The sequence below is a fragment of the Enoplosus armatus genome, chromosome 10 (assembly GCF_043641665.1).
Source record: "Enoplosus armatus isolate fEnoArm2 chromosome 10, fEnoArm2.hap1, whole genome shotgun sequence".
NCBI lineage: Eukaryota > Metazoa > Chordata > Actinopteri > Centrarchiformes > Enoplosidae > Enoplosus > Enoplosus armatus.
The window spans coordinates 11103984-11121425 of record NC_092189.1 but is presented as its reverse complement, the minus strand read 5'-3'; the positions used below and the strand labels follow the sequence as shown (position 1 = coordinate 11121425).

Sequence of the window (17442 nt, the reverse complement as noted above, 5' to 3'; positions counted from 1 at the left end):
GCCTTGAATACGATGAATAATCAGATATGTGAACAGAGAGCAAGAAAGGCCAAGAGAGAAAAAGAGAGGGGTGGCGTGTAGGCAGCATGAACAACAACACATGTCACACACATTTGCCTAAATGACCTGATTCTCAACAACTGCACATTCACACAATCACAGAGTTCACAAAGAGTTTAACATAAATATGCCACAATCTGCATGTTTGCTACAATTCTGCAGCTGTGCACTTTCTGCATAGCGTGCCCTTTAAACAGGGGAGTGTTCGGGACTTAATGAAGGATGGAGGGTTTCAGTCGAACCCCAGGGAGACAAAGCTAGTCAGCATTGAACCCTGACCAAAATCTCAAGAGTTACGACACTCCTCAACTGTGTTGTGTTTCTGTCAGCCAATCAATACTCCGGCATTGAGCTCGCAGAGCCTCTGATAATTCCCTGACAGGGTTTATTATCTATTGCTGAAAATATAGTCTACAAGGGGTGCTGTGTTATACATCTTTCTTTTGTGTATCATTTGTTTGTGACATAACAGAAAATCAAGTTGTTTTCAGCAGATATTGTTTCGCTGCTGTGTTGTGATGTACTTCATCTGCTGTAATATTGGACTGTTTGACCCCATGAGGCAGAGAGAAGGGAGGGAAACTTTGGCAGGGACGGGAAGAGTAGCGACCCAGGCCTGATCAATACGGTTAACGATGATGAATGTGCTTCCGAAACCTAATGAGCCTTGGCCTCTGCAGCCAGCTAGCAGAGAGCTTAGTTTGATCAGCTCTCTGAAATATCTAGGAAACTTCTGCAAGTCAAGACTTTTGTGAGCACGACAGGCCATCTGATACACTCGTATGGGGCATTTTAAAACAGGCCTCTGTCCAATAAATGAGGGTAAAGTCATTACAGCACAATTACCTCACTGTACATCAAGTTCTGACTCATGAGGAAACAATACATGCTGCACTGCAATCATCAGAGGATGTTTAGGGGTGCTGTTGTGAGTAAAGTCGTATTCATGAGATAGAATAAACAATTAATTTGTTAATTTGTTTTTTCATCAGCAGTTAAAACAGCAGGATTTCAGCTCGTCTCTGTTTAAGTGATCGCTGGTTGGAGGCCAGCGACGACTAGCCTCCCTCGGTAGTAGTAAAGCATGTAGTGTAGGTCTGTCCTTTAAGAGGATTAGAGGCCCTCGTTTCTGCACGGGCCCACACTGGTCAGGGTGTCACTTTAGCACCTCCCGCTGATCCGGATTGAGGCAGATTGCCGTGGACGAGGAGGGATGAGTGAGGCTAGGTATGTGACAGCTGCACACTGGGAGCCAACTTGTGTTGAATGCGCAGCACGCTTGCAGGTGCACGCATGTGCATGTGTGTTGTATGCTGTAGTGCTGCAATCAGTGCTGAGTCAGGCAATGTTTTTTGCTGTCATTCTCCCTCTTTCCCCCTTCTGTCTTTTATTTTCTCCTCTCTCTCACTCTCACCCTCACTGTCCTTGCCGAGTCAGGTAGTCGTCTCAGATGACAGTCTCTCTGGGCAGCAGCAGCCAGCCTTTTTTTCTATACATGCACAACCTAAGCACTTGATCAAGGGGTTTACTATCCACACTCTTTGCAATAGCAGCCCACTGTTATAACTTTACTAAAGAAGATAGTTAAACAGGTGTTAAAGGCAAACATGCTGAGCGTGTATTAGTACACATGGTTCAACCCTTGAAATGCTTACATATTTTAACTAATAAAATAAGATATTACACATTAATCACATGTGATAAACTAACATGTCAAAGATTGGACATGTATTTTGTCCTCAGGACACCAACACTTTCAGGAGCCACAATCTTGTCCACATATTTAAAGAAAGCAGCACAATGTCCCACATTTCAACTAAAGACTGCGAGAGGGTGACTCACCGTGATGTGGCTTGTCTCTTCAGGACTCCAGAACACAAATACCCTCTCGCCCTCTGAGACATCAGCTCTGCAGCCCCTCCAGGATTGGCTGAAAAGAGGTGGAGGGGGGTCCTTGTGATCATCAGGGCCAATCCCAATCTGGTGCGGCCACCTGTGCAGAGCAGAGCAACGCTGTCAGGGAGACCTGTCAAATCCCATAAACAAGATGCATAACCACACGAACGAGTTTATAATTAGAGCAAAGTGTGAAAGGAGCCATTATCAAGTCTGATTACGTTGGATCAGCTTGGATTTTAACCTATTTATAAGCCACAGAACTATATTCCAGTTGTTGATGTTTTCAGAGTGAACACGCAAGTATGTCAAGCAAAGCAGATGTGAGTCCAAACCAGCTATGTGGTTGTGGTTTTCCAAGAGGCCCCTCCTCTGCTCCCCAAGGCTCTCTCTCTCTTTCTCTCTCTCTCTCTCTTTCTTTCTCTTGCAGCCTCAAAAGCACATGGCAATGGGGAGACGAGGCACTCTCATCTCCATCTGGTTGTCTAAATTAAAATTTCATACCGCCCAGTTCAGTTAACAGTTCTTACTGGGCGCGCTCTAAAAGCAAAGAGGACAGCCTGTGAATCCTGGTGTGGTGGAGAGAGAAACGCTGCCAGGCAGACAGAGATCTTGGCCAGTAATAAAAGAGGACAAGTCTTTCATTTGATCGGGGCAGATATGGCTGAAACTTCGGCCTCTGGTTTTGGGGAGAAAAAACACACTTGGCGAATGCTTTGTTGTGAGAAGCCTGGCTGTTGAGTTCGGAGAGACGCTGAATAAACATTCTTGATCTCGTCTCAGGAAACCGCCTCATTTTGCACTTGAATGTTGATCTGTGAAGGGAACTCTCACCCTCCCGTTGCTTTCATCTACGAGAGGGAGCTGAAATCAAGGAATGGATAGTCCCATCTGTGCAGCTCTTCCATCAGGCCCTGTGTCCCGCACACAGAGCTCTTTCACTGGGCCCATGTCGTCCCAGAGAAAAGCCAGCAGAAGACCTAGACCCACACAGACTGCAGGGCACATGAATAATGCATGGTGCTAATGCAGCTAGCTAGGCCTCCGACTGCCTCCTTCTGCCACTTTGCCAACACAGGCAACAAGAAGAGCAGAGCACAGAAGAGGAGAGGGACACGGGAAAGATGTATGGGGGTTGCAGGGGTGAGGAGGAGGGGAGGAGAGGGGAGGGGAGGGGGCTCTGAGGGGCTGAGAAAAGGGGAAGGGATACTGAGAAGAGAATTGGCCAAGGCAAAGAAAAGAGAGAAAGGACAGGATATTGGAGGGGGGAGGAAAGGGGGAGAATTTTAAAGAGGGTGAAGAGGGCAGCGGCAAAGAAACGAGAGAGTAAAGCTGCAGGAGAAGAAAAGAAAGAACAAAAGTATCTACAGTGAGACATAAGGAGGTCTGTCCACGAGGAGGAGTGGAGAAAAAAAAAAGCTGATCGATGCAGCATTTCTCCACCAACTGAGAGCACACAAAGCCAGGCAGCAGACACTGATGTATGGCCAGTCGTTAAATAAATAAATAAAACAGCAGACCTGTGGCATTGTTACCATTTGTCATGCTGTTTTTATTTTTCCTCTTTTTCACCACTATATGGTGTCGTAAATGAAGAGATTGCTCCCTCTTTCTAATGATGTGACAGCATTTTAATTTGATCCAAGACTGTAAAGCCTGAGCGTCTGCGATCTGGTGATGAGTCTGCTCCTAATCTGGTTCTGAATCAATAGTAATCGTGAATCCTGTCCTCCACTGTCCTTAAGTCCCCAAGCTTGTCCTCACACACACACAGCTCATCGCCAGGCCTTTCACTCATTCACCCCTCGTTCCTCATTTTACCTTCACCAAACTCCACTGCACATGGAGGATATTTGTATGAAATGAATGTCTCAATCCCTCTGTTTCGATGTGTGTGTGAGCCTCATTTCTCTGAGACAATGCCCCCTCCCTCCCTCCTGCTCATTTTCCCACATAATGTCTCTCTGTCTCAGGCAAAACAGTCAGTTATTCAATCCTGTCGCCTGGTATGAGCACACATGCAGTTCATAGAAGTACTCCTCTCTCTCCGCAGGGGTTGAGAGGTGGCACTGAACAGGGAGTTTCTGTGCAGCCAGCTGGATAGAAAACAGCCCAATTAGCACTGCTGGGCCAGACCGGGCCACGGCAGGTCACACCAACCTGGACTGATGCTACATTAGGACACGAAGCAAAAGAAAAAACGCCCAGATACAGCTGCTGCTGTGCTAAATAACATAATCCAAGCTAATGGATATGACAATCTGACTGACAGTGGGAATTTCTCAACAAACTTAAATTCCTGTCAATCCACTGTCCACACTAATAAATGAAGACTGGACTCAGCACTGGGGCACTCTGCTAATGCAGTTACAAGCACACACCACATGTATGCGTGCACACACACACACACACACACACACACACAGCTCACAGGCCTTAATATGATAAGCAAGCGGGGTGTGACACAATTGGTAACCAGACTCCAGCAGAAGCCTTGCTCACTGATTGAACAGCAGCTTTTATTTAGAAAGGACCAGTTGGCTGCTATTGACATCTTGTTCCCAATCTGTCACACACACACACAGAAACACACACACACACACTCCCCTCCAGCCGAATACAACACACCGGACACAGCTGCTCCACACGAGGCGCAGGGCAGCAGCAGCAGCAGGGGTTGGTTCAGCAACTCGACAATTCATTTAGGATCACAGTCGCCGCCAACAAAGTTGGACACAGAGCTCAGCGAACATTCAGTCCAACAGCAGCACACTTGGCAGAAAATATTATGTGTGGATGACTTGAGGTGAAAGTGATTTAGGTTTATGTGAGGCAGCTGGATTGCTTCAGATTTCATGGATGCGAAGTTGTAAATGTGAAAAACAAGTAGAGCAGCCAATAAATACTCCAAAGATTCATTTTCATCTTGCAAAAGGCGGCAGATAAATTAAATACAGATTATATGCTATGCTTTTAATTTACATATAGGTTAATATACAATGATGAAAGGCTTCAGATCAAAATCTATATTATGATTCCCATCGAAAATTTGAGAGATACAAAAATGGCAAGGAAGGTCACAAAAGCCAACTTAAATACATTTACTCTCATCAGACACTTACTTTTCTGTACTGTACTTTTCTATGCTGCAAATAGTTTCATGCATTTCATGATCTTATTATATTTAAGTTATTGTGCAACTTCACTTTGCAGGAAACAGGTAAACATTACCTGCTAAATATTAGCATGTTAGCATTGTAAATGTGAGCATGTTAACATGCTGATGTTACCATTTACCCCAAAGCACCGCTGTGCCAAAGTACAGCCTCACAGAGCTGCTAGCATGGCTGTAGACTCTCAGTCTTGTTGTTGTATAATTGTTTGTGTTTTGTATTGTCCTTATAGGGATGGGTGTTGTAAACAAGCTTAGGCTTTCTATGCTGTGGCATTGGCCCATGCTATGTATTTGTCCCTGTAAAAATTAAACACTGAAATAAAAGAATCTTGCACTTTAAGTAACAATCTTGAAGATCTCCATGTTGTTCTCTTTAGCGGCACCTATGGCGATAAGCGGTAATTGCAGGTGTGTGGACCTCACTTCCATTGATAATAATATCCATGCTCACTTTTAGAGATCCAAACTGTGTCACCAGCGAGTTGGCGGTTGAATTTGTTTCTTTTTCTTTGGATTTGCGCTTTAGGAGTCTTTAGAAGTTCTGTAGTCATCAATCTTTTCTTTGTTTAGTTAGTGACTTAACAACCATTTATTTCAATGAAAATCTTATTACTTTAAGTGCACCAAAGAAAAACACTATTACAGTCAACTGTGAAACAGCAGCTTGGAGGCTTGTTTAAGTCTGTTGACTGCCACTGCTGCTTGTTGTGTTTTGCTGGTTATTTCTCTGTTACCTGTCTTCCAGACATAATCACATCTCCTGTTTTTCATTCAGCCTGTCAGCTCATTCCATTAGCATTATGAAGACAGGGCTCGCCGTGCACCGCTCATTTCATTTCCTCTTTCATCAGCGACCTGGCGAGGCTTGAGTTCCCCAGTGCACTATTAAATAATGGGTCTTTTTGAAGATTAATAGTGAGCTGCATTGTGTTACAGATCTCTATCGATGGTTCTGACAGTTCTGGAGAGAAACAGACGGTGAGACAGAAAGAGACAGAGGGGAAGATCTTGTCTGATGTCTGAGGAAAGTCTTTGGATGTTAGAGGAGGAGAGATGTTGCAAGTCTGGAAAGCTGTCTGCCTCACTTCTTCTGTTGCCGTCGGAGCCAATTTCCTTCAACTCAATGATCCTTCAAAAACTGCACAATAGAGGTCTTATCTTTAAGTAAAAGTAATACGAGGGCCGCCAGTGCGCCAGCATCTACAAACCGCCTCTGGACTCTGGAATAATAGTTACATATAGCTACAGTCGAGTTAATATTTCATATCACAGTAAAGAATAGAAAAGGATAAACCTGGTTATACAGAGCTTATGATTTACTTAGGCTTTATGACTTTCATACTCTCAATGTTTTACTATATATTCCTTAAAAGAGTTGGCCTACATTATGGCGCTACTACCAGTCAATTGTGCCATCACCATGGAGCTGTCACATCAATGAGGTCACGTCTCCTTTTTCCTCTGCAGGAGGAACATTGGCACAGTTTGAGGGAAAAATACCCATTTACAGAAGGCTATACTCCACCTACGATCTAATATCCATCTGTATTGTACATCCATCCATCAATATATCTATCCACCCATCCATCCACTGCCAGTATCATACACCAATGTAACCACGCTGACCCATGAATTAATAGAATTAATTTACTGAGAAAGACCAATATAGCAGGCAGCTGCAACAATAAGAACAGCTTCAATTAATTGATCATTTGGTCAGGACATTGGGCTGGAGCAGCAAACACCACCAGCCCAGCAACACAGCGTGCCCTGGAGACATGAAGCTAAGACTAAAGAGGAGGCGAGAGGGAGAGGATGGCTGGCTGGCTGGCTGCAGTAAGTGGGACAGAGGAGCAGTCAGCAGGGCAGATCGAGGCTAATGCAGCCAGGCATCAAGTCTTTCCTGATGTGCAAGTTCTGCCCCAGCGTGTTTCTCCTCCGGCAGACCGACCTCGGAGCAGCAACTCCTATCACATGTTGTAGCATACATCCCTGAGTCACAGCACAACGCCTGCAGCAATGGCAGAGCACAGCCACGCACAAAATCTCTCTGTGCACACAAGAGGGAGAGCAAAACAGTGAGCATCCAGTTATTTCAGATAAACTGCACATCACAGGACCAAAACGGCATTCATTCATTAGGTGTGTGTGTGTGTGTGTGTATATGTGTGTGTGTGTTCAGCTGTGGACCACAAGCGGCTGCATATGATGCTGTTAAATAAATACTCAATGATTAACGTAAGTGATGTCTCTATGCACAGTGAAGGCTGCGGTATCACACGTGTCTAAATGGAAACACAATCATATTAACTCATCATGTCATGCATTAAATGAAGGCCCCAGAACAGCAAAACGCATTGTTCCGGTCTAGTTGTGTTGCGCTTGTCATGCCTCGCACGGCACGGAAGGGCGCAGGGAAGAGGCTGCTGCCAGCCAAAGGATATGAGCAAAGAATAAAAAGGAGAGGCGACTGTCCCGGAGTGGCTGCACATTCGCCCACGCCCATTCATAATGTGCGTGTTTTACTACCCAGACTCCTGGCATCCCCCTGATCCGTCAGGATTTAGTCCGTTCATTCCCAATCTGTAGCCAGTGACGGTGATTTCACTGCGCACACGGCAGCATGGATCTCCACTATCACCGCATGAGACATGTGTTTATGAATATGTTGAATGAATGCCATTCGGACGGTGCAAAAATGACCAGCATTTTGACTGTAATTGTGTATAGTACCAATTTATGTTTCCCAATATATATAATTTGGGTTGTTACGATGAACTAACACGTATATCGACCGTTTCTATCGCTCTTCAATGTTTTATAAATGCCCTTAAAATAATCAATATTTCTCATTGCAATGACCAAACACTAACTTTGATCAGTGGTCGCAGCCATGTCAGTCAAACCAGGAGGCTTAACAAAGAAAAAAAAAAGGTCAGTCTTTTGTTGCTTCCTTTATTATTGTAATCGGATTTAAATCTCTCCGCCTCCCTCAAACAGGGAAACGGGTATAGCCTGCAGGCGTTGTGGAAACGACCATCGGTTAAATTATTCATTTCGATGTGATAATATCAGTCCAAATGGCAGGAATGGATGCAAGGTGCAGGCGCCTCCGTACACAGCCGGGCGCTCCTTCACCAGACAATAACACCGGGAAATACCGAGGAAAAACTCACCTCGTGGTCTGAGGAGGAGGCAGACGGACCGGGAGTCTGGGAGGGTTGTCCCCCAAAAAGATCAGTGATGCGGAGAATTTGAGGGGAAACGATATTTGTTTCTCAAAAAATATCCGCGGCGGCGTCCTCCCGGGCCGGATGCTGATGGTGATGTGGTGTGTGGGGGGGTTGGCTATATGCTGGATGCTGTCATCGTACTGGGACTGCTCTCTGCCTAATCCTCGGCCCTGAGCTCAGAAACAACCCACCCCCTCCCTCTGTTCGTCTCTCTCTCCTCCCTGCCTCCTCCGCTGTCTGCCCGGAGGACCCCCACCCCTCCTCCGCAAGGTCAGTTACATCCAATACTAATATAAACGATGACAATAATAATAATACAATTTAAATAATAATAATAATCGCCATCATCATTATTATTATTTATTTTTTGTAATATTGATTGTTTGCTTTTATGATCCAGGTTTCCAGTTTTTGTCAACCTACTCATTTCTATAATATTCTGTAAATCATAGGCTACTGTATCAATCTTGATGAAGGTTGTTTTGACTGTAAATTGAAATAAGTCTACTTTTTATCTTAATTTATAAGGACTGGTGTGAAATAAATACAGCTCAAAGTGATATACACGTCGACGTATGATTCGAAAAACAAATAGCCCACAAGTAGGGTTGGATTACTCACCTGGCAAAGTGGGAAACTGCTCCAGGGCCCCAGGGGCCTCAATGGACCTATATTTATTGTGTGTCACCTGGTTTGAGGTAATCTAATTAATTGCAAATTTGTTTGGAAATCTGCACCATTAATGGGAGCCCAGTGCTAATGTTTGCCCCAGGGTCTGCTTGTGGGTTAATCTGGCCTTTCCCAAAACCCAAAATGCATTTATTTTTCAGGAAGTATTTATTGTTTCTTGTTGTTATCTAATCAACAACAAATTGTTTGATCCAGAGCAGACCTCAACTTATTAGCCTTACACAGCCAGTATTGCTGCATCAACGTGGATAGGACTAGGCTATATTAAATGTTTTATCACCAACAGGACGACCTCCTCCATGATATGCTTCATTTACGTTTTTCCTCTCATTATTACAGAACAGCATGTACACGACTGCTACATTTTGGGTACCACATTTATTTTTTGCCTTCTGGCGTCTTTGTGCAGTTTGTCCCTCCGTGCACGCCGTCCTTCATCGTAACTTCCGTTGTTGCGTACTTCCGGTTTAGATTATTTCATCCATGCTCCCGAAACGGTGAATTTTCATCAACGAAAGGCAGACCGAAGAACAAGACCAAATTAAACCACCGCTACAATGTTCAAACTGGAAGGACTCGGACCGAAAATGGACCCAGAGGAGATGAAGAAGAAAATGCGACAAGATGTCATCTCGTCTTTACGAAACTTTCTTATTTACGTCGCCCTTCTCAGAGCCAGTGAGTACAGGCAGATGACATTGACATCCAGCTAAATACTCATATTACTATTACATTTTTAAGAGTGCTTCACTGGTATTTAGGACATTGTTTTGTCCCCTCATACATTTGATAAACAATTCATGCGCTAAAAGAAACACGAGTATACCAAATGTAGGTAAATTAAGGTCTTTTGTTGTTCAGTGGTACATAATGTCTACTAGTGTTGTACAAGCATCACAACAACACTAGCTATCTTGCCCTAATCCCAGAGAAGATAAAAAAAATCATGAAAGTCATTAAACCCACTTTTATTGCACACACAGTCAACTGTATTGAGCTGTGACGGTGCTGCTAAATCAATACTCACTCTCTGTGTTCTGTGTTTCAGCCCCATATGTGTTAAAGAAGCTGGACAGCATATGAACGGAGCAGCTGGTCTCTTCTTCTGCCATCCACTGAGAGTCAACTGCATCAGAGACAGTATGGACCATCATCAGCAGACCGCAAATCCTGTTGAAAACGACCTGTGTCTGTCCGTCACTGCACCTGAGGAAACACCTTGTTCTCATTTTTTGTCTTGTTCCATTTTTAGTCTGCCTTTCTGGTTCAACGTGTTGTGATCATTGTTAAATGCAAAGTTTGATAGTATATAGCCTGTCGGGTTCACACAATAAAGGGAAACCATGTTTATTTTGTTGGTTTGTGATTACACAGCAGATCTGCTCAGTCCTGCACACATGGAAACTGTTGAACTGCATTTGACATTTTACAGTAGTGCACCAAAAATGTTTTTCACATTTTCATGAATGAGTTTTACATCTTAATGTAATCATGAAATCACTAATAAAATGAGTGAACAAGAAAGGAGTGGAAAGTGTCACGCTGTCTATGTTTAAACTTAACAACGTAATGTATTTGTCTTAGTCTAAATTTAAACTGGTTGATATTTACCTTAAATGATAAAACATAGTAAAATGAATTTGAGTTGCAGTAAGCATTACAAGATGTAATTTAGCCAAGTGTCACAAAAGGTGCACCAAACCTAAACGTAGGTGCACTTCCAGAAGATCACCAGCTGGGGGCGATGTTGTTTTATTCGGAGGGTTGCTGAGACCACACGTGATGGTCGACAGCGGATGCTAAACCGGGCTGCTTGCCGGTGTGAGCGCTCTGAATCTGTAACCTTTATAATAATAATATAAGAAAAATAATAATGAGAAAAGGTACATTATATTATATTTAAGTTGCAGCAGAGGGAGAGGGAAAGAGTTGTGCAGATATCGGCGCTGTTCCCGGAGACAAACCTTGAGACTGCGTCGCATCCTTCCTTGTTATTGTTGGACCAGGCCCGCCCATACTCAAGAGGATCTCCAGGAAACCCACGGCTCCAACAGACAATACAGCACTGCTGCACATCACGCTGGAGGTCGGCTTCTGTCTGAGTCCAGTCAGCCTGATGCCGTTTTCAGCAGACGAAATGTGGATAACGAGAAGCTGTTCCTGAGCAGCTGGACTGTTTTTGGACAATGACCTTCGTTGTGTTATTGTGTTGCCAGCAGCACCACGGATGCTAGAAAATAACACCCGTGATATTAAATAACAACAAATTCCACCACTCATTATGGACTTTCCAGGTCATTTCCAGCATATTTTCAAGCAGCTCAACCAGCAGCGCCTCCATGCTCAGCTGTGTGATTGTGTAGTGGTGGTTGGAGGACAGAGCTTCCAGGCTCACCGCTCCATCCTGGCAGCATGCAGCTCCCACTTCAGGGCTCTTCTGAGCTCCACTGATGGCAGTGACGAAGTAGGAGGAAGAGGAGCTGACACTGGTGGAGGTGGAGACCCCAGTGTGATGGAGCTAGATCCAGAGGTGGTGACCCCAGAGGCCTTCTCCACCTTACTAGACATGATTTACACCTCCACACTCTCTCTGGGGGCTTCCAATGTGATGGATGTGCTGTTGGCAGCGTCGCACCTGCACCTCAACACTGTGGTCAAGGCCTGCAAGCTCCACCTGTCCAGGAAAAACTTCCCTGCATCGCCGCCGAAAGGCTGGAGGACGGTGCAACAGCAGCTGCAGTGTCCATCTTCCCAGGCCTTGCTTCAACAGGTCACATCTGTCATGGAGGAGGATATGAATGGGGAGGGAGTGGGAGTGGAGGTTAGTCAGTCTGGTGGGGTTGAAGACCAGGGGGTGAGGAGGAAAGTCAGTGGCGAGGAGAGTGCCGCACCATTTTTGAGGCACAAGAGAAAGTCACAGGAGGACCAGCTCAGAGGCAGAAAGAGGTCCTGCAGGCTGCCTGAGGGAAGCTATGAGGAGTGTTCACCTACTGTAACCAGAAGCACTGTCAGTGCAGAGGAGGGAGAGGAGCTGCTGTCCCCCGACTGCCTGAAGACGACAGATGGACTCTGGGAGAGCCGAGGCAAGGAAGAGGAGGTGGAGGAGAAATATGAAGCAACCAAGGGAGAGTCGGAGGAGATCCAGCTGCCAAGCCAGTCGGACAGCAGCACAGGAGGTCTAGGTGTGTGGGAGAAGTGCAGAGATACAGAAGGAGGAGATACTGTGGTCAAAGTAAAAGTGGGAGAGGAAGGGGAGGAAGAGGGAGAGGAACCAAAGATGGCAATGATTGAGGTGAAAAGGGAGAATCTGAGCTCATACTCCCCTGATTTAGATACGGCACCAAACAATTCTCCATCTCCACCACATGACTGCTCAGACAATCTGGACACTCAACTAAATGACGGGAAAGCGGCCACGGCCTGCCCGACACAGGGAGATGTCAGCTCTCAGCTGAGCACAGATCTTCAAACCGATGCACAGAGACACGCTGGAGATTTTGGCGAGGAGTCAGTAGACGGTGAAGGCCTAGACAGCCTGTCAGAACTGGCCTTTTCCTGCTTCCTCAATCCCAGCAGTGAAAGTGTAATGGGAGCTCTGGAAGAAGAAGACAGCCTAGCTAGCCTCACTGCTGCTGCTACTGCTGCTGCCGCCGCCGCTAGTGATGCTGGTGAGCTGTGTCAAAACTCAGAAGAAGCAAACACCTCCTCTGCTCAGTCCTCTGATTCCTCGTCCTCGCTTGTTTTTCCAGTAACGTCCGTCCCCTTGCAGCAGCTTCTTCCGACTCAGGGCTCTGGTTTCAGCGACACACTCATCCTCCAGCCCACCCAGAACTCTTTAGCAGGCTTCCTTAGTGGCATTAGACCGGGCCTCGGCCTGGAAACCTCCCTCATCCAACCCTCCAGGGCCGGGAAAAGCTCAGGGGCCACAACCTTCCGTCGCATCGCCCCCAAAGTGGCACCTGGGTCGGAGGCCGGCACAGATCGTTCCTCTTCCTGTGGATCAGCGGGGGATGCTGCTGATCGGCCATCCCTAACCAGAGCTTCAGAGTATGTTCTGTCCAAGTGCAAGAAAGCAGCTGCTGAAGACCACGTGCTGCTGGTGGAGGGGGAGAAGAAATACGCCTGCAAAATCTGCTGCAAGACCTTCATGAACCTGACTGACTGTAAGAAGCACATTCGCGTCCACACAGGAGAAAAGCCCTACCCCTGTCCAAAGTGTGGCAAACGCTTCAACCAGTCCTCTCATCTGTATAAACACTCGAAAAATACCTGCCTGAACTGGAAAGATGATCAGTCGTTCCCCGACACTCTGCTCTGACCTGCACTTAACTGACAGACGTTTGTTGATTCGGCTTCAGACACAACTCGACACAATGCACCCTGTAACCTTGATTATTTATTACCCCGTACACTTCCCCAATCAATTCTTGATTTAGTGTTACATGAAATCAAATGTTTTTTTAATGTTTTGTTTTTATTATTCCTTGAAATGAAACAGAAAAAGTGTAGCCATACTGTGAATGCACTGATATTATTCTCAAAGAATAACTGCCGCTATGTTAAGAGTGCTGAGAATAAATGATGCACCAAGTTGTTTTTATTGATCTTAAATCTATTTTGAGCACGATGGATTTCTAAAACACAAACACACACACACACACAGAGCACTGCATTCAAACTAAGTCATCAGTTTTTATTCTTCAGAAAAATCCCATTTCACACAAAACTGGAGTGTTGTACTGACCGCAGACATGGATCATTAACATATTAACATCAGAATAAAGTGCAGACCAAAAAGCATAATGCTTATCTTCATGGCAAGCATTATTTAGAATGAGATAACCAGCGATTCTGTTTTGAAGGAAACATTTTGAGAAAAGGTTTTTGCAACTAAAACTCTCCACAAGACGAAGCTTGTAGTGTGTTTTGATAAGAACGAGGGTTAAGGAGTGCTGCAAGTTTCTTCATTAGCTTTTTCTCAAGAACTTGAAAACATGTCAAAACCTTGCACTGAGCATTTTCTTCCCCCAAAAATGCACATTGTATATTAAAAGTGCAATTGATTAGTAACTGCGAAAGGATCAAACTATCAAGTTAACACCGACATGATGTACATTAGTATTCTTACTATTCTTTTCATTCCTTCTCCACTTTGATCTCACACTGGAGATTGGAGCAGCACATTACTGTCATCTGCTATCCATGCAGCACCAGAGGAGGCAGTAGGCACAGCGGCTCAGTTTCAGGCCCTAGAAGGTGAGTTCACTGGGCATGTCTGTGCCCTGTAAACCTCCCAGAAGGTTTTGAGCTGACAAAGCTGCCATGATGCCTCTTGTGGAGTAGGTGGCACTGCCGATGTGTGGCAACACCACTGCACAAGACGAGAGGACAGAAAATATAATTGAAAAAAGGAATTTTATATCGTCAAATCAGGAGGCAAATGTCTACATATTGCACACCCCTCTACTCACCACAGTTTTTAAGTGTCAGAAGGGGGTGGTTTGTTGGGAGTGGCTCAGGTGTTGTGACATCCAGTCCAGCTGCAGCTATCTGTCCACTGGTCAAAGCCTCGTACAGATCCTCCTGGTTCACCACAGCTCCCCTAAAACCAATAAAACACCACATCTTCATTCTTATGTACTTTAACAGCAAACAGAGCTGGTGCAGAAATACATGACCACTGTTGACACCCAAACCAATGTTTTCCCCATAATGCACACCCTGCGCTGCTTTGGAAGTCTACCTGCTTGAGTTGACGAGGACTGCTGTGTTTTTCATCTTGCTGAAGAAGGCCTTGTCGCACAGCCCCTGGGTGTCTGGCGTCAGGGAGCAGGAAACAACTATGAAGTCGCTCTCAGACACAAGTGTGTCCAGAGGAACTGTTCAACAGAGAGGAGAGGAGGAGGAACAAAATGGGAAGAAGCAAAACAGATATTCAAATACAAACCAAAGCCTCTTATTTGTATTATTTTTATGATAACATTAGATTTTCACTTCTTCTGTCCTCTCGATCTCACTATGCGTTTAATTGTTCCCCTTTCACTGTGTAAGCTTCTCTCCTTTTTCTTACCAAACTCTCCATTCACCTCAGCAGCATAGGCCTTGGCTGTTCTCCCAGAGTAAAGCAGCCTCTTCACTCCAAAGGGCATGAGTCTCCGAGCAATGGCCATACCTGAACACAAACACAACCAGTTATTCACCTACAAACAGGTCTTCATTGGGAAAATAATATCACGCGATGCTCTAGTCATATATTATATCCTATGATGATGGAGTTGCAGTGTCCAAGTAAATGAAGCAATAACAGGAAGCGTTACCAATGCGTCCCAGTCCGATGACTCCTACTGTGCTGCCTGACAGACCATAACCACACAGCCAGAGGGGCTTCCACGAGCTCCAGCCACCACTGGCAGAGAAACAAAAAGACAGTATGACCATTGTGTTACTCAATTAATGTGATTACTTGTACTCTTGGTTAAGAAGTTACAGACACAATAACAATAGACACACTGATTTGTGTAAATGTGTAACATGGTGAGACTGACTTCTTGACCTCCTCCACTCCCTCTGGTAATCTGCGAGCGGCTGCCAGCAGCAGAGCTACAGTCAATTCTGCTGTGGCGTCAGTCAGGACATCTGGAGTGTATCCAACACGTATACCGCTGTTGAAAACAGTAATATAACTTAGAAGCCACTAGTCCAGGGTTTGGCTTTGTTAAGTATAAGCTACAGTTTCTTGATGTCACGTACCGTTTTTTGATTTCGTCAAGAGCCATGTGGTCAAATCCCACAGACAGAGTGCTGATTACTTTCAGGTTCGGCCCTAGAATCAGAGACAGATCATCTGAAAAACTATTTCTACTGTTTGATAGAAAATTAATCGTCCACAATTTTAATTTAAATGAATCGTATTATAAAATGTATTATGCTCTCATTGCTTAGAGGTTAAGGTGTTGACCATGAACTCTCTGTCCCTCAGCTCCTCTCTACTACTATGCGTAATAACCGAATAAAAATGCCCCAAAAAATGTGGCTTTTTACACCCTGATAAACAGAAAAAGATCCTTTGATGTAAAGTGAAAACAGATCAATACTCAATACTGAAATACTACCTGGACAGCAGTATTGAATGGATCATATGATGAGTACCTGCAGCATCCAGAACTTCAGCATCGACCTTGTCTGACAGCAGACACAGAAGACCATGAGCCCCCTGCACCCCTTTGAGAAGCTCTGCCCTCGACACAGGTTCATCAGAGTCCCACAGAGACACCTCGCACCTGTTTCCATGGAGACAGAAAAGCACCAAATGCATGAGATGACATGTCATCCGGGGACACAGGCTGATTTGGGCACACAGGCTGTCATTTAGGCTAGCTGAGAACACTGACTGTAAAACTGATCTCATACCCTCTATTGGCTGTATAAGTGTGTAACATGAATCCATGCAAGTCTGCTGGCTGTCTTAACATATGATTGAGTCAAAGTGAAAGAAAAACACAGTCAGGGTACATTGTTAAGGACAGCCACATAGTTTGCTGTTAGTTAATAAACGCTAATGCCAAATAACAGTTAGTTGATCGTTAAAAATACTGCATACACTCCAGCCGTCGACAGGATCTTCATCCCCTCTTGCGGGATGCGCCTCGTCACGAACACCTTCATGAGTTTACCGGCTGTCTGCATCCCACTTTAACGGAATGAAGAGAAGTCCTCACCGGACAGAGGACCGTGTAACTTTGCGGGGGGGGGGTGGACGTTTACACGGTCTGCTCAGAGAGGTACTTCCACGGTTTTAACCTTCAACGTCTGCTCAACTCACTGTGAAAAATACCACACTTCACACGCTACTTCAGACATCAGGAAGTACTTCATTTCACAGTAGTGCGCCTGCGTGGAGTTGTAGCTATTTTAACCCATCGGGTGGGTCTGGTTGGACCATGTAGCAGCCAGCAGTGAGTTCTTCAGGTACAGTATCTGCACTTTACATTTGATACTTCTACTCCACTACATTTCAGAGGTAAATATTCAGTGGTGGAGGAAGTACAGTAAAAGTAATAATACCGCAGTGTAGAAATACAATCCCTGCGTTCAAAATTTTACTTAAGTAAAAGTACAAAAGTATTTGCATCAAAATACACTTAAAGTGCCCAAAGTGAAAGTACTCCTTTTGCAGAGTGGTCCGTTTCAGAGTAATGTTTATGATATTATTAGATTTCAATTATTGATGCATTAATGTCATTACTTTAACCCTGTAAAGCCTGAACCATGAAATAATTGCCAGAAAATTCTAATTTTTTGAAACTGGAGTGTTTATTGAACCTTCTGACAAAATAAAAAAAAAAGAAATTAAATATCAATTTGCATATATGCGTTTTTAATTTGTAT

General features: G+C 44.7%; 3 protein-coding genes across 4 annotated transcripts; 2 read left to right on the top strand and 1 right to left on the bottom strand.

Moving 5' to 3' along the window:
- The first annotated feature begins 9544 nt into the window (after positions 1-9544).
- Positions 9545-10581, top strand: tomm5 (translocase of outer mitochondrial membrane 5 homolog (yeast)). Its single transcript, XM_070913533.1, has 2 exons — positions 9545-9732; positions 10103-10581. The coding sequence occupies exons 1-2, from the start codon at positions 9612-9614 to the stop codon at positions 10135-10137; spliced, it is 156 nt and encodes a 51-aa protein (XP_070769634.1). The 5' UTR covers positions 9545-9611; the 3' UTR covers positions 10138-10581.
- Positions 10582-11335: 754 nt separating this feature from the next.
- LOC139291871 (zinc finger and BTB domain-containing protein 5-like) lies at positions 11336-13429 on the top strand. The gene has a single exon (XM_070913993.1). It carries the CDS (start codon positions 11336-11338, stop codon positions 13370-13372), a length of 2037 nt encoding a protein of 678 aa, XP_070770094.1. The 3' UTR covers positions 13373-13429.
- Positions 13430-13626: 197 nt separating this feature from the next.
- grhpra (glyoxylate reductase/hydroxypyruvate reductase a) lies at positions 13627-16894 on the bottom strand. Of its 2 annotated transcripts, none has more exons than XM_070913271.1 (9): positions 16655-16894; positions 16204-16334; positions 15801-15877; positions 15600-15748; positions 15372-15460; positions 15125-15226; positions 14798-14933; positions 14526-14656; positions 13627-14425 (listed from the first exon to the last, which is right to left on the bottom strand). In XM_070913271.1, exons 1-9 carry the CDS (start codon positions 16738-16740, stop codon positions 14304-14306), a joined length of 1023 nt encoding a protein of 340 aa, XP_070769372.1. In that variant the 5' UTR covers positions 16741-16894; the 3' UTR covers positions 13627-14303. The 2 variants fall into 2 exon arrangements, with proteins under 2 accessions (XP_070769372.1, XP_070769373.1); XM_070913272.1 differs by having other exon boundaries at positions 15600-15716; positions 15805-15877.
- Positions 16895-17442: the final 548 nt, after the last annotated feature.